The sequence below is a fragment of the Felis catus genome, chromosome A3, assembly GCF_018350175.1.
Source record: "Felis catus isolate Fca126 chromosome A3, F.catus_Fca126_mat1.0, whole genome shotgun sequence".
NCBI lineage: Eukaryota > Metazoa > Chordata > Mammalia > Carnivora > Felidae > Felis > Felis catus.
The window spans coordinates 35,881,544-35,908,271 of NC_058370.1; the positions used below are offsets into that span (position 1 = coordinate 35,881,544).

The window sequence follows — 26,728 nt, forward strand, 5'->3', positions numbered from 1 at the left end:
GGGAAGAAATATACAAGGAGTCCAGCTGTAGAAGCAAATTTGTTCAGCTTATATAGTATATTCCTTTGTGTTCATGAAATAGTCCTTAATCATATTTTCAAACAGAGTCTCTGTGTAAAAAACAAATTGGGGTGGGGGAACTATTGCTCTTAATCAGAAGCTATTACATCCTATTTTTATTTAAAAAAAATTTTTTTACACTTACTTATTTTTGAGAAACAGAGTGAGACAAAGCGTGAGCAGGGGAGAGGCAGAGAGAGAAGGAGACACAGAATCTGAAGCAGGCTCCAGGCTCTGAGCAAGTGGTCAGCACAGAGCCTGATGCGGGGCTCCAACCCACAAACCATGAGATCATGACCTGAGCCGAAGTCGAATGCTCCACCGACTGGGCCACCCAGGCGCCCCTGTTACATCCTATTTTTAAAAGCATACATGTTTTGAATTCATATAAAAAAGCTGTCAGAATTTGCCTGGAAAAAAAGTGTGTTTGGGGGGCTGGGATGTTAGCGCGCACCCCCAGGCCCTGAAATAAACTGATCTCCTTGTTATATTTGCTATCATTTGTGTATAAATATTTTTAAGCCTATATACATCCTGGATCATGCAAAGAAAAATTCTGGGAAGATTCACCAGAATCAACAGCAGTTGTCTCTGACAAGTAACTTTTTTTCATTTTATATTATATTTTTCATTTAAGTTTATGTATAAAATTATTTTATTCTATATTTTAATTGGTTGGTTGATCTTACTATAGGAGCTTTAGTTCCGAATACAATGCTTTTCAGAATGAGGGCAGGGGAGTGGGAGAAGAGGATGAAAGGAGAAGGACAGCTGCAGTCCTGGCCTTGGGCGCAAGGTCACTGCCATCCGTGGCGCTGGGCTTGCAGAGCCCTCCTCCAGCATCCCGGAGCGGCTGGCCACCAGGCGGGGACCAGGCCACCTGGTGGAGCGGGGCGGGGCTCGGAGCCCCGCCCCGCCGCGCAGCGGAGCGGTTGCCTTGGCAGCGAGGCGGGGCGTGGCCGAAGCTCACAATCAGCCGAGTCACCACTGCTCCCACCCTGCCCCCTGCGCTCTCACCTGGCGACGCTTTCGCCCCCGGCGGACCCGGGGCCCATGGACACACACGTCCGCTCCCTGCTGCCCCGCGCGCCGGCTCGCCTGCTCTGCCCAAGGAGACACCATTCACGGCTGGGCGCCCACGCCGGGCTCTGGGAGCCCGAGGTCGCGGCTGGGGCCCGCGCCAGGCGGCAGAGAACGAGGGCCTGGGCCGCCGGGCGCCCCACAGACAGAGGCGCAACCGCCGCCCCTGATCACCCCCACGACTAAGAGGTGAGCTTGGCACCTTGCTCCCTGCCACCTGGCCTTTACCTTGAAGTCACTTCTTAACCCCTCTCCCCTACCGCATTTTTCTGAGACTTAAAACTGAAAGGGACCGTAAAGAACCCTGCAAATGTACACCGTGGCTTCTGGAGGAGTTGAAACCCACGGACATTTGATTTATAAATAGTGAGACTGCATTGAGGGACTTTGCTAAGTACTTTACTAGAATTGTCTCATTTCCTCTTCATATGGACCATCGAGTGGGTACTGTCATCCCCATTTCACAGATAAAGAGACTGAGGCACAAACCAAGTAGATAATATGTCCAGGTTTTTGCAACCAGTTTATGTAAATAATGTTGCAGAGAAGGGGGGGGGGAGTCACAAACAACAAAAACAGATTTCCCCACCTGCAATCCCACACTCTTTCCACTGTGTGGAAATTCCCAGTGTGTTTCCCTCCACTCCTCTTTTTAGCAAACCACCCTTGTGTCATAGACTCCTTGGAGAAGTTGATGAGTTCTGTGGATCTCTCCTCCACAGGGGAAAAATGTACCTGTACACACACACACACACACACACACACACACACACACACATACACACACACTGCAGATTGTCATATAATTTTAGAGGGCTTAGACCCAAACCTGGACCTCAGGTGAAGAAACCCTGTTTTATTCCACTATCTCTTGAGATTGTCCATATAGATGATCAGATAGGGGTATGCCAGAGTGGCTCAGCCGCCATACAGAGGTAAAGTGTACATGTTGGGGTGTGTGTATACATGATGACTCCCCTGAAGATCAGAGATGCTTTCACAATTTTGAAGAACTCAGAACTAGAGGGCAGGACTTCTGTTATTTCCTTCAGTAGGGTGAGGCTCTTGTTCAGTCTTGGCAGTAGGTTGTGAAGGACAGAGAAGGGGAACTGCCCTCTCCCCAGCACTTTGGGGCTTTGGCTGGAAGAGTACAAGCTGTAGAACTGGCCCGTGGGCTGTGGAATTCATCACTGTAGCTTGACTGGACATGCTTCATGCTGCTAATTCTTTGTTAGGGGTGGGTGCCTCAGAGAAAGCATTGAAGTCTCTGATTAGGATGTCTCTGTTCACACAAATGAGGTGGCATAGATTCAGGATAGTCAAGGAGCTATTTGGAAGCACTGTATCCTATTCCTGTGTACGTTGTGCCTACATGTGCAGTATGACACTGCACCTAACTAGGATATGGCTGGTACTAATAAATCATAAGCAGCTGCTAAAGTAAATATCACCAAGGCATAGAGCAAAGGCCAAGTGGGTGACTTGTGGGGCAGCTCAGGACTTACTGGGAGCCTATTTACACACATGGTTCTAAGCAGCTGCATTATCTGGTCTCCTAGTCGACCACATGTTATAAACAGATTAGAAGGGAAGAGAGGGGCTACAGCAAACAGAACATTGAAGCCACAAGCTATGTGATGACTGATGTCCCAGCGGCAGAGGAGGAAGCACAAAGAAAAAACAGCAGGCAGAAGAATGGGGAGAAAAGGCAGCAGCATGCCTTTGACAGCGATGCTCACCCTTCTCCCTGACACTCTTTCCTCCTTTCCTTCACCCATCTGCAGGGTGCCTGCAGGGAGCCTGCAGCCACTGAAAACCCCACAGTTGCCCGTAGACCAGGCTTAGATCTCTCTCTCTTGAATTGTGTTCCATATTGCTATGTAGATTCTGACTCAGCATGCCAAAGCGTAACTGTCTACACTCTTTGACCAATCTGACTGCGTCCTGCACTCCCCATCTCACACACAGGTAGCCAGTTGCTCAAACTAGAAACCTGGGCATTCTCTTTGGTTTCTTCCACTCCTCAATCTTAAAACTTTCAGTCATCATTTATGGAGCAACCATTACTTGAATGCCCCACATGAGTCAGGTTCTGGGTGACGGAGAAATAAAGGTCATTATAATATAAAACTTCTGTTCCATGAAGGCTCTATACTACTGGGGAAGTCACACAGTATATAAATTGAATATATCTATATCTACAGATCTATAGAAATATAATATACAGAAGTGCTTGATTTCATTATAAAGAAAGGAAAGAGATGAAATGACATGGTGGCTGCTGTCTGAATGGTGAGAAGTGGCAACCAATGGAAATTCCGAGCTAAGAACACTCCAGGCCGAAGGAACAAGAGGTTCCAGAGGCAGGAATGCACTTTTGTTCTATAAGCAGAAAGGTGGTCAGTGTGGCTGGAGGTCATCTTATCAAGGGAGGTTGGAGTAAAGTAAGATCACAGAGGCAGAGAAAATGTTCTTAAAAGATCAACAGGAGGGGTTTAGATTTATTCTGATTACAATGAAAATCTGTTGAACTGCTTTTAAAAAATAGTTTGGAGGGAAGTTTCTGGCATGGGAACTTTCTGGAACTTTCTGGTAATGTTCTATATCCTGATAGGAGTTTGGGTTACATAGATGTATGCAATTGTCAAAACTTATAGAATGGAACACTTAATTATTGGACATTTCATATTCAAAAGACAAAAAGGAAAAAAAGAACTGTAAACAAATATTGAACTCCAGTTAAGGGTATTGCCTGCTGGAATATGTGTGCAGTTTACTTTGAAATGGATCAAAAAATAGATGGCTGAGTAGACAGAGGGATGGATAGATAAGTGAAAGCGAGTAAAGCATTAATGGTAGGATCTGTGATGGATATATGGGTATTCAACTTTTCTTTATATTAAAAATAATTAGGGGCCCCTGGGTGGCTCAGTCGGTTAAGCGTCAGACTTCGGCTCAGGTCATGATCTCACGGTCCGTGAGTTCAATCCCTGCATCGGGCTCTGTGCTGACAGCTCAGAGCCTGGAGCCTGCTTCAGATTCTATGTCTCCCTCTCTCTGACCCTCCCCCATTCATGCTCTGTCTCTCTCTGTCTCAAAAATAAATAAACATTAAAAAAAATTATACTAAAATGTTGGGGGTGGAGGCTTGTCTAATGTACATTTAACAAAGCTTTTTCTGGGTACTGAATAAAGAATGGCTCTGCAGGGCTGCTGAGGAAGCAGTGAGACAGATTAGAAGCTGTGACAAGGGTTTGGCCTAGGATAGCACCACTGGTAATTGATGTGAGGATATATTCTGGAGGTAGAGTTATGGGGTTTGCTGGTGGACTTAAAGAGTAGGGGACCTGTGAGGAAAGAAAGAAGAATAACTTTGAGTATTTTCATCTGAGTAGACAGATGGATGGTGACGCCATTACTGGAAGTGGGGAGAACTGGAGAAAGGGTGATATCAAGTGTTCGGCTTTGGATGTTTTATATTTTATATGCCTATTAGAGTTCCTTGTGAGAATGAAGAGTCAACAGGTAGATACATCACTTTGGAGCTCTGGGGAGAGTCAGAGAGTGAATATTCAGAAACCTCAAATTGGCATGAAAGTCATGAGACAGGATGAGACCATCAGGGCAATGTGTGAGAATAGACAAGAGTCCTGAGGGCGGAGCCCTGGTCACCCCAACAGGCTTCTGGCAGAAGATGGGAGCCAGCAAAGGAGAATGAAGAGTGGGTGGTGAGGCAGGACACGAACAGGCAATGGAGATGTTATGGTTGCCCAGAGAGACATAGTTAAAGAGGAGCAAGGGTTCAAAAGTGCAACTCATTGCCAGAGGGAATATAGGTGAGGGAGCAGATTTGTGGGAGAAAAGATGATACAGTTTCCGATTTTGTAGTAAGATGAAATCTTTTCTATTGCAAAGGACAGAAACTCAGCTAACTAGCTTATACAAAATTAAGGGGGGTGGGGGTGGGGAGAGGATATTTACTTCTGCAACCCTGAGCTTGTGCTGCATTAACTAACATGTTGCATGGATTAAAGTGGTGAATTCTGGCACAACTGAGTCCCAACCTCTGCCCTAAGTCTCAGTCTCTGTAACACACACTCTCCCTGACTGCCAACATGGTTCCTACAACTGCAGCACCCCACCCTACTGCTTAACAGCAACAGCACACAGTAGTCTGTCCATATAGTTCTGGCAGAAGGGTCCCTTAGGATGCTGACTGGCTGATGTCCTTCCTGAGCATGTGCTCACACACAGACTAAGCCTTGGTCTTTGACTCATTGCTATCATAGGGGATGGAAGGGGCAGATCCATACAAAATGCTGGGGGTCAAAGGTTGCTTGACTTTATCTGATACATTTTTAAAAGATGTTTCTGAGGACTGACCAGAGAAAGGAACCTAGGGGATGTGTTGTAGAAGCAGTGAGACAAATTAGAAGTCTGTGGCAATGACTTGGCCTAGGATAGCAGTACTGTATGATCTGGAATGGATTTCCAATATGATAATGGGGTTCTTTTCCCAGAAAAAGTGAGGAAAGAAAAGCAAGCTGGGTCTACCTAGCCTGACTCAACTGAAAATATTGTTTTTCCATAAATAAAAGGAGATAACATTTCATATTAGAATGCTCATTACAATGTAACAGTGGGATTATTTATGAAAATTACAGTTCTCTCTCAACCGTTCACCTACCTCATTCCCATGTAAGATGACACAGTAATCACGTTTGGTATCTCACAGAATCCAGTAGATTCCTCCTTATGATAAGCACCTCAAAATTCTACATGTTCTTTTTTTAACACTCGTTAACTGCTAAAACCTGTGTGGTCTCTGTTGAGGGGCATGCTGGTAACAGAGCCATGTAGTGGGAAAATGAAACCTTACCTTGGCACTTTTGTTAGCCTTACTTTCTTTGTGGCTAAAATGGGGAGGCTGTGTCAAGGAAGGAAGATTAAATGAGACAAGAAATTAAATTAACAAGAAAGCTTCACAGCAAGGCTGATATTAATTAGGATGAAAGATTTGTTTTGAAATATTTTAACTTTATGCTAACTGTATGTCCTTTGTATTTATGTGTAATTTATACTCTCATGAAGTCAGTTGCCTATTACTATGGTAATATCATTTCGTAAGAAACAGCCTCTCTTCTCAGAAGGGAAGGTATAAAATATTACTATCTAATCAAAATACAGATGACAAAATTAACTTTGAGTTTTGTATGTTTCTGTTTTTGTTTTTGTTGCTATAGTTTTGTTTTGGTCCAGAAAAGCATCTTCAAGAAGGTGGTCGAGTATGGCTTTAGCAGATAAGAGACTTGAGAACTTGCAGATCTACAAAGTTCTTCAGTGTGTTCGGAACAAAGACATGAAGCAGATAGAGAAGTTGATTAGGCTTGGATACCCTGAACTAATCAATTTCACAGAACCGGTCAATGGACACAGTGCTCTGCACTTAGCCTCAATTTCCAATGACATTGATATGGTCAGCTTTCTCCTTAGCCTTGGTGCTCATCCTGATGTGCAAGACAAGATGGGCTGTACTCCGACAATGAGGGCTGCAGAACTGGGTCATGAATTGTCCATGGAAATATTAGCCAAGGCAAAGGCTGACATGAGTATAGTTGATAATGAAGGAAAAGGTAAAAATCCCAGCATTCTGCCCAACAGATGCAATCTACTTTGTAGCCAGAAATCAATAAATAGTGAATTTTTGCTTTCCAACTGTAGAAGTGAAAGACTCATGGGTTTAAGTGAAGAGCCAGGTTCTCACTCTTGTACCTAAGGACACTGTCTCCCCATAATTTGAAAACAGTATGGGTAGATCTTAGGGAGACAAGATCTGAGAAATTTCTCATTTAAAAAGAAAGTTAGAGTTAGATTAATCTATGTTTGGTGGCTTTCCTAAATGTGGAGAATTTTCACATATATTGTCATTACCATAGTCATAATCATCGATTCTAAGATATAAAAATCTTGTTTAAGACAAAAGAGGAGGGAGAGCATTCTTATTCCTTTTGATACTTTAGAACATCAAATAATGTTCTTTTGGGCTCCAAAAGGACTTTGGCACCTCTCAACAGCAGTCTGACATAGAAAGGGGGTTACAGTTGGGAACTGGAAGGACTAAGGTGGATGCCAGCATAAACTCCAATGTTCTAGGGTCAATTTAATTGTATTTGGAAAAAGAACTTAAAACTTGAGACATGTCATTTCCTTTATTGTTTAGGTGAGATAGCCCCCACTTCTCTACTCTGTTCTCCCTAATCACATCTCAAGACCATGTTTGGGAGCTTCTGGCCCAAATAACTCAAAGTTCCAGAAGGACTTGACACAGCCTTGTGAAAATCACCAAGAAAATTACCACCAGGCTTAATATAAATTGGTAGATTTAATCAGTTGTCCCAAGGAGTTGCTTCAAGTACAAAGCCATTAACATCAGTCCCACACTAGAGAAATAAATCCCATTTTTAATGTTAATATTTTCTGACAGGAACAAAATCCACTTTTGTAATTCTCTCCAGACTTGGTATTTGATAAGTGACTTGCTTAAAACAATAAGAGAGGACAAAGAAAAGGAACAATCATTTAATTACTTAATAGTACCACATAACGAAATGAACTTCGGATGCATTCAGGGGTCAAATGCATTTTAAAATGTTAAACCCTGAATAAAAAAAGCCTCTTAAAACTCTGTAGAATATCATATCCCAAAGTGTTCCATGGACCACTGAATTGCTGAGATGTTGATAAGGGTTACAAGCAAAATTGGTTCCACTGTCAAATTCATTAGAGAACCATTGGATAAAACAAATTGAGACATGTTGATTTCACATTTGTCAGACTAGATACAGGGATATTTTCCATATTTCTTTGACCCTTGAAATAGTTTTTCCTTATGGCATCTTATATACCTGGAGTTTTGTGGAATGTACTTTGGGGAAACACTGTAATGGAGAACAGTTTACCTTCCAGAGTTTGAAATAAATGTTTTTTTTAAAGGTTGAGACATTTTATATCATAAAAATCTAAAATTGCAAAAATTAAAACTGAACAAGTAAAATTAGAAACAGGGTTAAGTGAATACTTGTAGCAAATGCAATAGCCATATGGCTACTATCTAAGCTCATTCAAATTAATACTAAGCTTGTCAAGGTTTTGGAAGATGAATGCATGAGAAAATAATCTGACAAATCACATAGGAAGAATTAAAGATAGAAAACAAAACTTGGGACAAGTACAAATCTTGTTGCACACATAACCTTGTTAGTACAGCCCCCTAGAGACTTGATTCTGTGTAACCCATGGTAGGCTTACTGCACTGAGTGAATGCCCTGTCTTCACCAGTTCAACACATCTAGCTCACCTTGCACATCCCTTAGTTGTCCTCTCACTTGTCAAACTGTTTTGCTTCTTGCATAGTCTTGGTCATTAACATCCTATTTTCCAGGGATTGATGTATGCCTCACTGGACATTGTTCCTAAAAGATAAGCAAACATTTAAGTGGTTAAAATACTTACTGGATCTTTAGAAGGATGTGGGACATACTCTAGGCTAAACTGTACTTTGAACAATTTTGCAGAATATGGAAAAGGTAAATCTCTAAGCCAAAACTCTTTCCTATGTCCTTGGGGATTAATTAGTGTCTGTCTATTCTAGAGAATGGAATACTGTCTTCCCTTTAAGGGTTAAGCTAGACTAGTTCCTTAGAGCCCCCATTCCATTGGTTCTCCCATTTATAGGAATGCATACCCAGTCCTACATGCAGTATGCAAATTTGACTGTCCACCATTTTTTTTCCATTTCCACTTCAGTTTTAGAATTTGATTTATGTTCTTTGTGGCTTAAAGAGTTAGCCCAGATAGACTTTGACTGGGAGTTACGCATGCCATCATTATAAAATATCTATTTCATAAGTGCCTTAGGGCCTTTTGTAATGAATTCAGCCTCTGGTATTTCTAGATCGCATTGCTGTTTATTGTTGTTTTGGTCCACTCTTGCCTCATATGACTTGTTGTATCTTTGATTTTCTATTTTCAACCATGTCCTTGACCATCTTTCTGTTTTAACTGTTCTGAGTAACCCTATTTTAGATGTGTCTGTTTATATGAAATATATTTAGATTTTGATTTTATATAAATTGTGATTTTTATTTAATGGTAGAATTTACCCAATTTATATTTATCTGGATGCCCCAAAGGTTTGGCCTCAGAACTGTCATTTATTTTATATTATGAAATTATATTTAATATAAAATATATAAATAAATATGTATAAATGTATTTTCCTATATGGTCCATACATTCTTTTTCTTGTTGTGTGTATTATATTTTCTAAGGTTAATGGTCTGTTTTTAGTTCTTTTTTTTTTTTGGTTGTTGGAATGGTAGTCTTATCTATTTTTATTACTTACTGATTTAAAAAAATTTTTTTAATGTTTATTTTTGAGAGCGAGAGAGACAGAGCATGAGTGGGGAAGGGGCAGAGAAACAGGGAAACACAGAATCTGAAGCAAGCAAGCTCCAGGCTCTGAGCTGTCAGCACAGAGCCTGATGCGGGGCTCAAACCCATGAACCACAAGATCATGACCTGATCCAAAGTCGGATGCTTAACTGACTGAGCCACCCAGGCACCCCGATTATTTACTGATTTTTTTAAACTGAGGTATATTTGACATAAACATTATATTAGTTTCAGGTGTACACATAATTTGATGTTTGTATGGATTGCAAAATGATCACCACAGTAAATCTAGTTAACATCTGTCTTTTTTCTTGGGAAGAGAACTGATTTTTTCTTTGTTTTGGGTTTTTTTTTTTTTAAGTTTAATTACTTATTTTGAGAGAGAGAGCACAAGTGGCGGAGGGCCAGAGAGAGAATCCAAAGCAGGCTCTGCACTGTCAGCACAGAGCCCAATATGAGCCTCAAACTTGTGAAGCTGAAACCCACAGTTGGATGCTTGTTTTTGGTTAATGGCAAACTTGATAGCTTTACATATACTTAAACCTTTGTTTATTAAAGTAGTTTACACGGTATTCATTAATATTTTGCTATGAAAGAAGAGATTAGTACAATAACTTTTTGCATCCTTAAACTTACATGTCCATTGCTTTTATATGTGAACAACAGTTTGATAGGTACAAAACTCCTTACTTTCTTTCTCAGGTGATATTGTAGAGATACTTCAGTTATTTTCTAGCATGGACTATTACAGTAGCAAAATCTCAAGGCCAGACTGACTTTTGCTTCTTATAGTAGGATCTGAACTGTTACCCAGATGCTCACAGGACACCTCTACCTAGCTTTACATACGCATGCCTCATTGATTTTTCTTAATCCATTTTTCCTGAGACACAAGTATGCTTTTTTAATCTTGAAATTCAGGTTTTCACTTCAAGGAAGTTTTTTTCTATTGTATCTCCATTTTTTTCTGTTCCACTTGGTGTTTTATTATTGAACACCAATTACATACGTGTTCACTCTCCTTTGCCTCTAGACCATTTCAACTCTTCCATCATCTGTGACATTCTCCTTAGTTCTTTTGTATTTTTCCTCCACATCCTGGATGATGGTTTTGCTTCCCTTTTTCCTGCTTCCAATTTGACTTCCCTTTCTTTGGTGGTTTTAGTTTCCTCTACCATTTCTTTCCTAACTTCAGCGGGCTTAATTTCATCTTTTCCTTCTATTTATCTTCTATTGTCCTAGCAGCCCTTCTTTTAAAGGTCTTGGCCTATCTTTGTACTTTTATTTTAGAAGAAAAAAGTTATATTTAGCTTCTTTGCTATCATAGAAATAGGTCAGTCAATAATTTTCACAGGGTATAGTTTTCCTAGTATGTAGTTTTTGCCTAGCTTTTACTATCAGGTTTCTTTCTTTCAGTATCTTACCCCCCCTCCCCCCAATAGGTCACATGCTAGTTTTTTATTTGCTTATTGTTCCTCTTTGAATGAAGCCTGTTTAGAATAAGGTCATTACAAAGTCAGTTTGGAGCCTGACTGTTGTTTGCCTAGATTACAATACCTCTGATCTGTAGTACATTTTTGACATGAATTATATTGAGGACCTATATGTCATAAGTTCTGGGTCGGGGGATTTAGCATTTTCCTTTATTCATTGGAACAAAACGATTTGCCAAAATGGTAGAGCCCCTTGTCATGTACTTTGTCTTCTCAGTGCTGCTATACTGACCGCTACACATGGCTGGTCTGCACATTTTATCATCCAGTACCACCTCCTTTGTCACTCTGCAGTTTCAGAGGGGACACAGCAACCCACCAACCAGCACCCACAGTCCTGCATGTGGGGTATAGGCTGCAAGAACCCATGGTTGACAAGGGCTCACATATCAGCACTCTGATTCTTCCCCTGAACCAGGTCCGATCGCATTTGGTCGTAACTGTTTTCTGATTCTATCAAAGGTTGACTTTCTTCTTTTGTTTCTCGGTCTTGGTATTTCAGTTGGTTACAGAAGGAAAAAGCAACGCAACTATGCCTTTGCTCCACCACCTTCAGCTAGCCAATTATGGATTTCAAAATTGTTATCTTTTCCTTGCTATCTGGTTCAAATATATGGAGACTTAATTAAATACTCTCTGGGGATTCTATTTTTCTACAGGTGTTTTGTTTTACTGCATTTTGCCTACTAAGCGGCATTATCGCTGTGCATTGATTGCCCTGGACCATGGTGCAGATGTCAACAACTCTACCTGTGAAGGAAAGCCAATATTCCTTAGAGCGTGTGAAGAAGCACATGATGTTAAAGATATGTGCCTGACCTTTTTGGAAAAAGGAGCCAATCCAAATGCTATCAACTCAGTATGACTATTCCTGTGATTATATATATATATTCCTTTTTTTTTAAATTATAGACGCTCAGTAGTGTAATTTTCGCATTTAATTATGGTAAAATTATCCTGTTAGCTTATAGACTATTCATTTCTATTCACAGTGTTTTAAGATGATAGATTTTCATTATCTTTATATTGCCATGATTCCACAGTCTATTTCCTAATTACGTTTGGAAAATTGGTATTTATTATGCATAATGGTAAAAGATCATTAGAGAAAAATAGAAAAGATACCACTGATGCCTAATAAAAATGTATCTTTTTGGAAAGAAAACACATAGTCCTGCTGTTTCCTGTATCTATCTTGCCCCCTTTTCTTGTTTGGCCAATTTTATTGAGTTTTCTTATTGTTTAATAGTCATTTCCAGATGATAAAAAAATCAATTTTTTTCCTCATTAGAAAACACCTATAACCTAATTTTAGCATATACTTTACCCTCTTTCCCCCCCTTTTGCTCTACTTTCTTTACAAAAAAAAAATGCATTTTATAGCCTGATTTCTCACAGGGACATCTGGTATAACCTTGACTCTGATATTCGAATTCTTCTACATGGACCAGCTGACTTCATTTTTCCTATTTGTTACATGAAACCAATAAAAATACAGAGAACTAAACATGTCAGTGTGAATCTAAGGCCAAATGGATTTAGACCATATTTATACGAAATAAGTGATTTAAGATAACAAGCATAACCGGCATTTGATCTGTTTCTCATCCAGTCCACAGGTCGAACGGCTTTAATGGAAGCATCAAGAGAAGGAGTGCTAGAGCTAGTCCGAGGGATATTGGAAAGAGGAGGTGAAGTGAATGCCTTTGACAATGAGAGACATCACGCTGCACATTTTGCTGCCAAAGGAGGCTTTTTTGATGTAATAATCTGCCTTTTGCTTTAAAATCTGTTGATCACGCCTTTTCACAAATTGTTTTAATATCATGTAGGTTACACTAAGAATGTTTTCTAAGTTACCGTCTTGATTTCCCTAGATAATTCTAAAATTATATTTCAGATCAAATGTTTTTTTAAAAACTTTCTAGCCCTTCAGTTTTATCTGCTTGCTAAGTTTATTCATTTAACATTACTGATAATGTTTTTCTGTATTCTTAACTATGACAAATAAAAAGTTTTGCCAATCAGGACTTTTTTATTTTATGCCTCCATTACATATCAGAATCTTCAAAATATGGCTTGACCAAACTGTGGGAGAACAATGCCAACAAACTCTTATCTCCCTGAGTTTTTGTGTGCATCTAATGACTCACCTAAATTTTAAACTCTTAAGTATCCTGGTTATCTGGACATACCAGTAAAGGATATCTCATAGGTACAATGACACTGCAGAAACGAAATAGGAACCAATGCTATCCTATTTTTTTTTTTAATTCTGAATTACGTCTAAACTTTCTTTACTCAATTTTCCGAGTTTTTACATAGCTACCTTTGTTTCTGTCATTGAGTCTTGTCCCCACAATAAAAATATACATCACAATAGAAGTCACATTTGGTAAAGACTTTGCTTCCCTGATAATGTTTTCTATAGGCTGATGCTGTCTGGAATTACTAGAATTCACCAAGATAGCATGCCCTAGATGAGTATCCAATTTTCTAAACTCTTGGTCAAAGCTATTTGATAGAATTGTCAGCAATGGTGAAAAAGTTGTATATCTGTGCCGTATAATACAGTAGCCACATGTGGCTTTTGAGCATTTGAAATACGGCTAGTGAAACTAAAGAACTGGATTTTTTTTAAATGGTTTTCTATTTAATTCGATTTAATTTTAAATAGCCACATGTAGCATAAGTAACTATTAGATAACAAGTTGGGGTGTCAGTCTTCATGCAATAAATGTATGTTCCTATTCCTCTACTATATCCACTGTTTATTTTGCAGATATTGAAGCTGCTTTTTGCTTACAAGGGAGACATGGGGCTGATTGCATTGAATGGGAACACACCACTTCATTATGCTGCCATGGGCGGTTTTGCAGATTGCTGCAAATATATAGCTCAGCGAGGTAAAAGTGTCTAGCAATTTTATGTTTAAAGCAGTTATGATTTACCCATGTTGCAGATGAGCAGACAGTTTGGGCCTGCCACTTGTCAGTTGCGTATCTTTTTCAATAACCCATCCTCAGTTATATATGTAGAAAGAAAATTGAACATTTTTTCTCACTCTACCTTCTGTGAAATCATGAATCAGGTCTTAAAGTGATGAAAACTCATTTTCTGAAATGTTTTTAGGTTGTCATTAAAAATCTAAAGAGGATTGTTCATTCGTCGGCTAATTATTAAAATGCTTATAGTTTTTAAAGTCCTTTTAAAAATGTCCACCAATCTGAAGAACGAACACTGAAAACTATGTCTTTTAGTCTGCATTCTTAATTATTTCATTAAAAAATTGTTCAATTGTGTCAAGGATAACTTTCCTAAATCATTTGAAATTATAGGGGAAATATTTTAGGGAGAAAGATAAAATGAAAATTTTCATGGAAAATTTGAAATTTATTTTCGGTTTACCTTTAGCTTCTAGGTACCTATTAATTTAGGAATATAAACTATGCATGTATAGCTTAACGTAGTCCTTAAAATGGGAATATTAGCCAATTAAGTTTAAAGATCTGGATCCATTTGGTGTCAATTACATGCTAACTTAAAGTACATTAAAAGTTTTTAACTTTGTGAAAAGTGGAACTGCATTCTGCTGAACGTTGTAGTAATGGGTTTGGTTTTTTGCTTTTTTTTCCCCAGTTTGAATAATAGGCAAAAACTTAAAGCCCTATGACTCTAGAATACAGCAGAGAAGTACTTTTGCTTTTCTGTCCTCTACACAGAGAATCTCAGGAGTCCCTGAGACATAGAGATCCTATATTGTAACCACTAAAATAAACTAATGTGCTTGCGTAACTAATAGTGCAATAACGAATTCACGTTTACTTTTTATGAACTTATACAAACTCCTACTCTTCCTCCCCATCATCCTCCAATAAACACTTTTAACAAATAAAGAAAGGAACGTGTATCAAATGCAACTTTTGCCCCATAAACGGTCCCATCAGTCTTGGTTGCACATTTGTCACTATCAGCAGTTTATTCTGACATTTCATTTTTTTTCTTTTTCAAATGTCTATGTATTTTGAGAGAGAGTGTGTGTGCACATACACATAGGGAAGGGCAGAGTGAGAGGAAGAGAGAGAATTCCAAGCAGGCTCCACTCTGTCAGCACAGAGCCCAGTGCAAGGCTCAATTTCACAAACCATGAGATCATGAGCTGAGCTGAAATCAAGAGTTGGACACTTAACCAACTGAGTCACCCAGGCACTCCTGATATTGCATTTTTAACATAATTTATTTCTAAAAACAAAAGATCTGCCCAGATTAAGACAATTCTTCAACTTTAACATGTTAACTGCTTTCTTATTAGGACAAACATCACCAGGCACATTCTCTATCATCTATATACTCCTGGGAGAAAGTCACAGAAAGCAAATTGAGAAGCACATTTGGCCAGAGCATAGGCCACGCCAAAGGCCTTGCCCAATGACACAGAAAGGTTTCATCTTCCTGGCAGAATCATAAGACTAGGCCATGTTTTCTTCTTTTTTAAGATTTATTTATTTTTGAGAAAGAGAGAGAGCACAAGTGGGGAAGGGGCAGAGAGAGAAGGGGACAGAGGATCTGAAGCAGTCTCTGCACTGACAGGCTTGACAGCAGTGAGCCCGATGTGGAGCTCAAACATACAAGCCATGAAATCACGACCTGGGCCAAAGTCGGATGCTCAACCGACTGAGCCACCCAGGTGCCCCTAAACCGTGTTTCTAAAACAAGTGGCTGAAAGCATTCTAAGTTCTCTTGCATGTTTGGAGGTACAACCACTTCACTAGATCCTATGTGGGTGACCTAATTCCATAACAGAAGTGTTACCAACTACATGTTCACCTTTTGAATCTTAGATCTAAGGCAGTCAGAGCAACAACAAACAATGCATTAACAATTAAATGATCTTTTCTGAGTTAACTCCTTGGGTTTAGTGTCTTCTATACTTAAATGTGAAGGCTGGACTGTTTCCCACATTAAACCATCTTCCTGTTGCTAGAGCAATTTACAAGTCCTGGTAAGCAGTGTGAGTGTCATATCCAAGGGCAGAAGCAGGGAGCTGGGAACAGTTCTAGGGAAGCACCCCAGGAGAGTTCTCTTTCTCATGGGCCTTTGGCTTGTCAGCCCACACTAGCTGTAAGTTGAGTACCTTCGACCACAGATCATAAGTCACAAAGGGAATGAATGGATCTGTATTTACTAATTATAAGGGAGGAGATAAAAAGTCCCAAGGCCAGAGGAGAAAAAAACACCTTCAGATCTTTAAGCTGGGATGTTGGAAACTTTTATCCACATAAAGGTTTCTAACTAGGAGGAAACTGGGAGCATAAGAAGGCAAGATCAAACAGCTTTAAGATCCTTTGATCCTTAGGGGTGAATATAGAAGCAGTGGCTTGGGAGATGGTAGATAAACCCCTCGACAACTCGAAGAAGCGAAAAAGCTAAATAAAAACAGCATTCTTGAAGTTGCTATGGAATTATACTGTCGAGACCAGCCTCAGGCCCCCTTTTCGATAAGTCACTGTTTAATATAGAAATTTTAGAATCCTTATTCTCATAATACTCTTTTTGAGTTTTTCTATCACTACTAAAATTATCAGTCTTAGTATAAAATGTTCAGTTTGACAATACCAAAGGAAGTATCAATCTTCAAAAGCACTGGTGACTAATTTTCTTTTTGACATGGAATACAACTATGAAGTATTGGCAGGGCATGCTTTATTTCTGCACACAGCCACCTGTACATTTTCGTTGGTAGACATACTGATTGGGGAGCAATCTTCTTTGATTATGTGATGTTGGCAAAGCAACAGGAGAGGCTTCTTCTAGATGCAAAACACTAGAAAGAGCTTCTTCATTGTCTGACTTATTTATATACATAACGGATTTTGAATGTCTCAAGACACTTACTATAGACAGCACAACCTTCCTAGTGGCACTAAGCCAACCCTCCAATGTACCCGGAGAAGTTTATTTATTTGGGGAATACCTACGTGTAATGTTGGTGTCATCATTTTAAGGAAGGGACCAAGAAGGAAAATGAATTTTAGTGTCTGATTTGCACAAATGTAATACTGGAAGTCTTTCAGATTCGATGAACAAATTGGTTTTTCCTGGGTTAGGTTGTTCACATGACCTTATCACAAAACAGCAGATCAATAGAAATTAAATGGATTCCGTGAGGAATACAGTTTAAGATCGTACATAGGTTTGCAGTCATAATCATTCAAAAAGAAGCAGTTGCAGCATTCTGAGTCCCTAATAGCCCAGTAAGCTATCTGAACCCAGTTTCTTTCTATATTCAAATATTACCCTCACTCTTTTCTTTTTTTAGTAGCAGGTCTGCTTAGCAAGTATGCCAAAATGATATTTGTTTCAAGTATCTATAAGGATCAATGTCCTAATTCTTTAGGGGCACAGAATATAAATTGGAAACATATTTCAGAATTCAGCAAAGTGAAGCTCACAGAAAAAAAAATCACAGTTTAATTTGGTAATTATAGGGGATAAATTTTTGACTAATAGATCAAAATTAAGAAAAGGGTTTGATGAATGTCATTTGCAGAGCCATGCAGATGCCTGGGCAATATTCATAATAATGATGCTTCATGTTCTAGGATGTGACCTGAAATGGAAGAACTTAGATCATAAAACACCCAGAGCTGTGGCCAAAGAAGGCGGTTTCAAAGCAGCAAACAAAGAAATACGGCGGGCAGAGCGAACCGCTAATAAACTGGCACGGCCAGGAGCCAAAAATCCGAATCCACTCTGGGCCCTTAGACTTCATGACTGGTCGCTAGAACATGAGACTTTCCTTCGGGAAGCCTTTTCATTTGTGGACAGAGGTGATGGGACAGTCAGCAAGGAGGACTTCGTGTTGACATTGGAGGAGAGGCAAGATTTTGTCACGTCGGAACAGCTGGCTATGGTAGCTCAATATCATGAAAAATTACGGGGAGGTGGGGTCAATATTAATGATTTCTTTAAAGGAACCAGATACTTAAGCAAGGCTTATGTCTTGGGATCATATGGGCCCAAGAAAAAGAAAAAAGGGATGGCCAAAAAGGTAAAGAAAGGCAAGTTTGTTTTACCCCTCCCAATCTGCATCATCCCTGACCACGTATTTCCCCAACGGAGTGATGGCGGGCCACCCTATTACATGATTGAAACCTACAAGAATATAACTGATTGCAATCGGTTTAACCGAGACCATCCACCAGAACATCCCATTCAGGATGACTCTGCTTGGTACATTGATGATCCAGGGAAGGTATTTTCAAATATTAATTTCGTCACCAAGGCAGGAGACCTGGCTTCTCTGAAAAAGGCATTTGAATCAGGAATACCTGTGGATATGAAGGATAATTATTACAAAACACCACTAATGACTGCATGTGCCAGTGGAAACATGGATGCTGTCAAGTTTCTTCTTGAAAAAGGGTGGGTTTTCTTTCTTGAGTGGGGTTTAAATTTCATGGGTCTTTATATTCAACTCCAGAATTTTATGGCAAAGAAAGAGCTTCATTTCTGAAATCTAGATTAGAGATAGACCTTGCATGGGAAAGTTGGCTAATGGGAACCTGGGAATGTGTGTACGCACAGATAGCTTGCCAATAAAAACTACACACAAAGTTGCTTTACTAGAGAGCTTTACCTACATGGTGTGTAGGTCACTTTTTATTTTATTTTAAATTACCAAGATAATTTTTAAAATTTATTTATTGTTGAGCGAGAGAGAATGCACTTGCCTGTGAGTGGGGGGAGGGGCCGAAAGAGATGGGGAGGGAGAATCCCAAGCAGGCTCTGCACTGTCAGCACAGAGCTGGTTGAGGGGCTCAAACTCACAAACCTAGATCATGACCTGAGCAGAAATGACCTGAGCAGAAATAAGAGTCAGGCACTTAAACTGACTCAGCCACCCAGGTGCCCCAAGAATTTTATTGTAGGAGAAACATAACATGATCTACCCTCTTAACAAATTACAAGTGTACAATACAATATTAACTATAATCACACTATTGTATGGTAGATCTCTAGAACTTATTCATTTTACATGTTGCTTTTTAATCTGTCTCTTGTGTATGTGTTGGGGGGGGGGGATCCTAACAAATTTAAACAAGTGGTACAATGGCCATGATGACATGTCCCTTCTCTCCTCCAGAACCTCCTTGGTTCATTTGTAAATATCTTTAAAATATCAAAGCATCACATTTTTATTTAACTTTGTAATCTAAAGCAACTTCTCAGGTTGAATTATTTCTTGTACCATAGCTGAATAGCCTGGGGTAAGTTTCTTAACTTTTTTGTGCCTCCATATCCTCATTTTTATAATGGGGCTCTAATAGGACTCAGCTCACAGATTTTCAAGATCAAATCATTTAAAATATGTAAATCACTTATTAGCAAAGCAATTGCATATTTGATAAAAGTTGTTATTATTATTACTATAAGGGTGAAGGTCAAAGAAGTATTCAAATTTGTATATTATCTAGAGGGAGTATAAAGTAATTAATGAGAATTTGAACTTTTGGACAGTGAATTTTTTTTTAATTTTTTTAATACTTATTTTTGAGAGAGAGAGAGAGAGCGTGAGCGGGAGAGGGGCAGAGAGAGAGGGAGACACAGAATCCGAAGTGGGCTCCAGACTCTGAGCTGTCAGCACAGAGCCCGATGCGGGGCTTGAACTCACAAACTGTGAGATCATGACCTGAGCCGAAGCCGTACGCCTAACCGACTGAGCCAGCCAGGCGCCCCTGCAGTGAATTTTTTTTTTAAAAAGAACTGACATTTAAAATACTACACTTAGATGCTTAGAATTTTAATAATGAAGGTGCATTTAAAAATCTATAACATTCAGAGAAAGTAGACTCAAAGTGAAATAACATGACTTTTATATTTCCTATCAGTTTTTACCTTCATTGGATCCAGTTATATAATTTTCCCTAATTTTAACCTTTGCAAAAAGTGCAACCCCTGGGATCTAAGTGCCTTTAAAAACTAAACAAAATGTGTATTTATGCAAAGAAAATTAAGACTGTCAGATAATGCAGAGCACGAGTCAAGAAAAATTATGGCACAGAGTTTAACTTTACTCAGAGCTTCCCTCATTTATAGCTGGACAACTGTATGAAATCTGGCTTTGCACGTTCAGCCTCCAATGCTTGGAACAACCCATATATTTAGCTTGTGCATCTGTCTTATTTTATAGGGCTAACGTTAATGCAACAGATAATTTCCTGTGGACTCCGCTTCATTTTGCATGCCACACAGGCCAGCAAGATATTGTTGAGCTTCTTGTAAAATCTGGAGCTGTGATAGACGCAGTCTCCATCAACAACACCACTCCTTTAACTAGGGCTATTGAGAGCTGCAGACTGGATACTGTAAAATACCTACTTGATATCGGTGCTAAATTCCAACTGGAAAATAGAAAAGGTATGTGTTCATATCATTGATATAGTTACAGTCAGAAAAGGAGAATTTAGATTCCAAACCTCTTCTGATTCTATTCCTGTAGGACCACATTTCCCTGTGAGAGTTACTACTGCAAATGCAAGCCTAAGTTGAATGTTACACAAGTTGGTTTTCTGTGGAGTGCCTCTCAATCACTGGTGTGAAAGGATCAGTGCTTTATGTTTGCAATCTGTCATGGACGGATACTTGTGTAAAGTACAAGAAAAAGTGACTTCCTAGAAAATGAAATGAGAAAAAACATGAAATACAAGGGTTTTTGTAATCACTAGATTAAAATGACAGAAAATTCTTCTATCAAATATATCTAAAAATTTCTAAATGCCCACTCTTTTTTTTTTATGTTTATTCATTTTTGAGAGTGTTGTGCTGACAGCAGAGAGCCTGATGTGGGGCTTGAACTCACGAACCGTGAGATGATGACCTGAGCTGAAGTTGGGCACTTAACTGACTGAGCCGCCCAGGCACCCCTCTAATTACCCACTCTTAATTTCTGTGGTTATTTCACTATAGTCCTATAAGCATTAGTTTGTGGGCTTGCACCAATGTTCAGAGTTTTCACACTGTTACAACTGTCAATTCCTAGTAAATGACATAGTTTAAAGACTATAGAATGTGGATTCTTTCCAAAGCTGAACAAATTCCTGAATTTGAGGTTCTCTCTAGGACATAAATGGGAGGCCTAGCTTATATCACACCTGAAGAATAAATAAAAATTTGAATAACTATTTGACCTTATTGCTTGGAGGTATCATTTTCTTATAGTGGAGGCTGTTGCTTCCTTTTGATCTGAGAGAGCATTAATATTTCTGGCTGCTTCAGGCTTCCTCTGAGTCACTGGCAGTATTGTTTTAGGTCTGCCTGAGGATATTACAGGTGTCATAATACCCAGCCATGTGCACAGCACACTGTGACACCAGCTTCCTCAGGCCTTTTTGAATATACCTCCTTATATCATGGGAAGGGGAGAATAATGTAAAATTATCACACAAAAGGAAATGTATGCAATGTGGGAAGAGAACCATCAATCAAATATTCACATGTAAATATCCTGCCAGTATTTCCTATCAACTTTTTAAGAAACACGCTTAAAAAAAACAAAAACAAAAACAAAAACAAGAAAAGGTTGTGTTGCCAGTAAATGGCACTTTAAATTATGAGATCTTAGAGCTGGGTCCACCTTAGAGAATATCGATCTAGCTTTGTGACCCTACATACAACCATTTGCTTTACTATCACCTTTACTACTGTATGCTAAGGGCTGATGTGCTGAGGTTTTCCACATGGCTTATTATCAATCTGTTTATTGTTATTCTGAATTTATGTCTTGAAAAGGGCACACTGCCATGGATATTGCAAAGGCGTATGCTGACTATAGAATAATTAGTTTGATTCAAGAAAAGCTGGATAGCTTGCCAAAACCAGCAGAAAATCAAAAATTGAAAGGCAAGCCACCTCCTAAAATGAAGACTGAAGGCCCTGAAATTAAGAAAGAGGAGGTAAGAAAAGCAATGGACTACCCATTAGTAACTAGAACCTGTTAAAAACTTGTTGGGGGGTAGGGCAGTGTCATTATGTACATGTGGTTATACAGCATGGGTACAATAATATACAACCCATATTGTCAGCACTATTATGCAGTACTTTTAAAGAAATAGCTAGCAAAGAAATTCCTAGTATGGAAAAGTCTAAAAAGTGCTCATTGCAAATAAAATCCATGTAAAAACCAAGATGGTTCAGCCAAACACAATTAGAATGTTGAAAAAAGAATTGGCGTTGGATATGTATATATTTGGTTCTGAGTTATACAGATTTGATGAGACACCCTAGACAGGGAAGTAGGGTGAGAAGAATGAAGCAAAGCATGTTTTTCCTTCATTATGGTATCATAATTTTTCATTACACATCTTACCTTCCTTCTAAGGAATTTTATTTTTTTAATGGTTATTTTTGAGAGAGAGAGAGAGAGAGCGAGCACAGGGGAGGGAGAGAGACAGGGAGACAGAGAATCTCAAGCAGTCTCTGTGCTGTCAGCACAGAACCTAATGTGGGGCTCAAACTTATGAACCATGAGATCATGACTTAAGCTGAAATCAAGAGTCAGACGCTTAACTGACTGAGCCACCCAGGCACCCCCTAAGGGATTCTAATGACTACCAATGAACCCTGGGATATGGGGCCACTTGTGACTTGGATATCCTGCAGAATGACTCTAGAAGTTTTAAAAGTGTCAAGTGACTGTTCCTGGTAATCTGGAGTGATGTGGGTGCCTCTAAACTACCAGCAGAAGTTTAAGGTTTTTGCCCATAGAGATTACTGAGAGATCAAGACTTTGTCATTAGCAGCGAAGCCCAAGTGCATTTCTTTTTTCTTTTTGTATGAAATTTATTGTCAAATTGGTTTCCATACAACACCCAGTGCTCATCCCAACAGGTGCCCTCCTCAATACACCTCACCCATCCTCCCCTCCCTCCCACCCCCCATAAAACCCTCAGTTTGTTCTCAGTTTTTAAGAGTCTCTTATATTTTGGCTCCCTCCCTCTCTAACCTTTTTTTTCCCTTCCCCTCCCGCATGGTCTGCTGTTAAGTTTCTCAGGATCCACATAAGAGTGAAAACATATGGTATCTGTCTTTCTCTGTATGATTTATTTCACTCAGCATAACACTCTCCAGTTCCATCCACATTGCTACAAAAGGCCATATTTCATTCTTTCTCATTGCCACGTAGTATTCCATTGTGTATATAAACCACAATTTCTTTATCCATTCATCAGTTGAAGTGCATTTCTAAGTAGGCTAGAAGCTTCTTTTAGGGAAGCAGGAGGAATCCCTGGTGATCCTTGGCAAACATAGGTCAGGGATGAAATTCAAAAAGGAAAAGCTCTAATATTGGAATTGGAAATTGGAAAGGGTTGGAGAAACGTAAGGTGGTAGGAAGTGAAGAGGGTGAAGGGATTATAACAAACATGGAGGACAATCAACAGTAAGGAGTAATAAACATGGAGGGGACGAGAGTAAGAATGGCCAGAGGTGAAGGATGATCAATCAGCTAAGCTTCTACTACATACATCATTATCATTTTAGTAGGATAATTTAATTTTTCTAGTTAATCAGTGACCATAGATAAATAATGGGTATCTTGAAGACTTAAATGCTCTGTTACCAATACTACTAATAAAGTAGAGTTAAACAAAGCAAACTAGTTATCTTCCCCCATCCAAAGTTATAATATTCTATTTCATTTCAAATTATAATTTATATAGTAACATTTTTATTTTTACTTGGCTTCAGAGCAAGATACAAAACAACAAATAATATAAAAAAAAGTGTAATATAGGTTTTTGCAATTGATAGGGTTGGTTTTTCTTTTGTCTCATTTCCAGGAACCACTTTCATCAGTTTATGTACCAGCCATATCAGAGGAAAAGAAAGTGCATAAGGATAATGTGGTTTATCTCAATTCATTGATTACCAGTGGCTATACCAAGAAAGTGGATATTACATTTATTCCACGGAGCGTAAGTACTTTGGAAAGATCTTCATAACATGCTGTAAACTCATATCATTTTCTAAATACATTTCATGAAGAGCACCCAAACAAATTTCCAAAGATTATCTTTCACAGTTATGATATGAAGGTATCCTTTTGCCAATTCCTGCTGCTTCAACTCAGTAAGTTCATCTTCTTTAGCTTCCAATATCTGGTTTCCTCTATTACTATTTCTATATTAACATTTTAGTTGTCCTTGAAAACCTAAAGTATTCTTTGGTCAATGCCATTCCCTGTCCCCATTTGGTCACAAGTTCAATAGACACATTTTCTTTGTACTTCTCAGACCCCAGTACTCTTACTACCATCTCACTTGAGAGTTTCATACTAAGCAACACTGGATTTATTCAGTAGCTTCCTAAATATCCACAATTAAAGAGGTGGAGACATCTTTGGAGAACAAGAGTGGTCTTGCCAATCCCCATCAAGCCATGCTGAATAAGAGACCACCAGCCCCCTCTTCCTTCTACTATGAAAATAATTTTCTTATGACTTCCCCATAAGACATAAAGGTAACAAACCCAAATGATCTTCTAATTCCATCTCTTCCTTGTTTTGACATCCCAAAAATGAACAGCAGAGGATCATCAGAGGTAACTGAAAAGCATTTCAGGTGTCCAAACAGTCACCATCAGAATTAGTGATGCCCATGTAACTCCTCTTCCTCATGTAAGAGGAACACATAAGCTAAAATAGATTTAGAAGTAAATTTGATAGTTTTAAGTTAATCATACTGGACACTGTGTGGATACTGATGTATTTGGCTGGCTTTCGTATTCATGCCTGCTCTGGATATGGTTGTTTGTTTTAAGATCTGGAGTCCTGAAGCCACAACAGCAGAGCTGATCAGGAAAAGGGAGCTGCGGCGGGAGAGGTTCACTTACGAGGTAGACTTTGAGGACTTCATGATGCCCTTTCAGAAGAACATTACAGAGAAAGCTCAAGCCTTGGAAGCTGCCTTCAAGACCTAGATCATAGCAGTTGCTTCTTGGGGTCAACATTTCAAGGCCCAGGGAGAAAGTCAGTATTTCCATCAAAGTCAAAGCAGTCCACAAATTAAGAATTTGTAAGCAAATAATTGTTTTTGCTTTAACAGCTATAAATATTCTGAGCTATCTAGAGAAGGTGTATTTTATTTTGCAATGAATTACATGTCATTCTGGATAAACCCCTTAATCTTCTTTAAGGATGTAGTAGAATAAATGGCATTTTGGTTATAAATATAACATTACTGTCAAAAAATTTACAAAATGTACACCCATTATGTTTGCTAAATATATAATTCCAGTGGAAATTGATGAAAACAATTTAATAGTAGGGAAGAGAAGTAGTTCTAACCTGTTAAGGAAGGAGTTTGTTTCCTACACACCATGGTACGTGGTATATATTAGATACCTGGGTCAAATAAGCTTTGGCACTTATAGCAGACACTGTCAGCACTCCATCCCTTTCTCCTTGATTGAAGCAGGCCTAATATTCAGATGCTGGAAGGCGGACTCTGACACTTAAATTTGTAGAGTAGGGCCCAAATACACGAGAACAAGAGCCTCCGAGAAGCAGCTCTCAACCAGTGAGTGAACAGATGCAGTGTATTAACACCCCTGCTCCCTCACCGCTCTGGTTGGAATGTTTGGAAGTGAGCATTCCTATTGACTGCTCAAGTTCCCCTAAGAGGTTAAGATCACATTGCCAGCAGTGGTAATTTGATAACACACCCTTCATTGGCAGCCTTCCCTTCCCTGTCCTCCCACATTTCTCCCATACCTTCAGATCTTTGTCAAGGTCACCTCTGAAATATGTACACCTAAACCCTTGTCTCGAAGTTGCTTCTGGAAGGACCCAAACTAAGATAACAACTACAGTATTAGTTATGATTCTGAGTCCCCTAGCAAAAACTTTAAAAGTGCATTCCCTTATCTTCTGTTTACTACAAAATAAACATTTCCCCAGCAAGGAGGATGTGCCCCCAGGGTCCTGTGCAATTGAGAAACAGTTCAACTAGTATTCATACAATAGTTGAAACCTGGAGCGAAATTTCCAGATGCCAAAAAAATATACATATGATAAAAAAGGACTAGGTATTGCATGTGATTTTTTTTTTCTCAAGGCATGGGCAGGGTGGGCAAGGGAGAAGTGGGGAATTTAAGAGATCTACCAAGAATACTTACAAGTGGGATTTGAGCCAGAAGATGATACTTGGAAAAGGATTCTACCAGAGAGATAGAACAAGTAGTATAGATAGGTGATAGATGATAATAATAGATGGATGGATGGATAGATAGATAGAGAAAGGCATGTATTGCAAGGAGCTGACTTACATGACTATGGGGGCTGGCAGGCAGGTCATCAGGAAGTCCAGGCTGGAAACTCTTGGGTGAGAGCTATCCATACAGTTCACAAGTGGAATTTCTTCTTCAGGGAAACCTCAGTTCTGTTCTTTCAACTGAAAGGATTGGGCCCACCTAGATGATGGAGGATAATCTCCTTTATATAAAGCCAACTAATTGTAGATGTTAATTGCACCCACACCTACACCTATACCTTTACAGCAACACCTACAATTAATGTTTGACTGAGTAACTGGGTACTATAACCTAGCCTAGCCAAATTGGGACATAAAACTGGCCATCACTAG

General features: G+C 39.2%; 1 protein-coding gene and 1 long non-coding RNA gene across 5 annotated transcripts in view; one reads left to right on the forward strand and one right to left on the reverse strand.

Annotated features, from left to right (window-relative positions):
* The window catches only part of LOC123384368, a 59,609-nt gene that overhangs the window by 5,135 nt on the left and 27,746 nt on the right, over positions 1-26,728 (reverse strand). Inside the window, exons 2-3 of one of the 2 annotated variants that reach the window (XR_006595368.1) lie at positions 26,412-26,555; positions 8,498-8,612 (exon numbers count right to left, since the gene is read on the reverse strand). This is a non-coding gene — a long non-coding RNA (uncharacterized LOC123384368). Of the gene's footprint in view, positions 1-7,581; positions 8,613-26,411; positions 26,556-26,728 lie in introns of those variants that run through there. The other variant, XR_006595367.1, reaches the window with a different exon arrangement.
* Positions 1,031-25,214, forward strand: ANKEF1 (ankyrin repeat and EF-hand domain containing 1). 3 transcript variants are annotated; one of them, XM_011280903.4, is made up of 10 exons: positions 1,031-1,329; positions 6,384-6,773; positions 11,747-11,946; positions 12,700-12,849; positions 13,870-13,993; positions 17,690-18,512; positions 20,281-20,507; positions 21,879-22,042; positions 23,927-24,061; positions 24,906-25,214. In XM_011280903.4, the coding sequence occupies exons 2-10, from the start codon at positions 6,428-6,430 to the stop codon at positions 25,062-25,064; spliced, it is 2,328 nt and encodes a 775-aa protein (XP_011279205.3). In that variant the 5' UTR covers positions 1,031-1,329; positions 6,384-6,427; the 3' UTR covers positions 25,065-25,214. The 3 variants fall into 3 exon arrangements, with proteins under 3 accessions (XP_011279205.3, XP_011279207.3, XP_011279206.3); XM_011280905.4 differs by lacking the exon at positions 6,384-6,773 and having other exon boundaries at positions 1,033-1,329; positions 11,747-11,960; XM_011280904.4 differs by lacking the exon at positions 6,384-6,773 and having other exon boundaries at positions 1,034-1,329.

What these genes read in the sequence shown, in the direction of transcription:
- ANKEF1 (XM_011280903.4), top strand. Translation starts at nt 6,428, where the DNA reads ATGGCTTTAGCAGATAAGAGACTTGAGAACTTGCAGATCTACAAAGTT. An exon ending in AAGTTTCTTCTTGAAAAAGG is followed by an intron (nt 18,513 to 20,280) that starts GTGGGTTTTCTT and finishes CTTATTTTATAG; the next exon opens with GGCTAACGTTAATGCAACAG. An exon ending in CTGAAATTAAGAAAGAGGAG is followed by an intron (nt 22,043 to 23,926) that starts GTAAGAAAAGCA and finishes TCTCATTTCCAG; the next exon opens with GAACCACTTTCATCAGTTTA.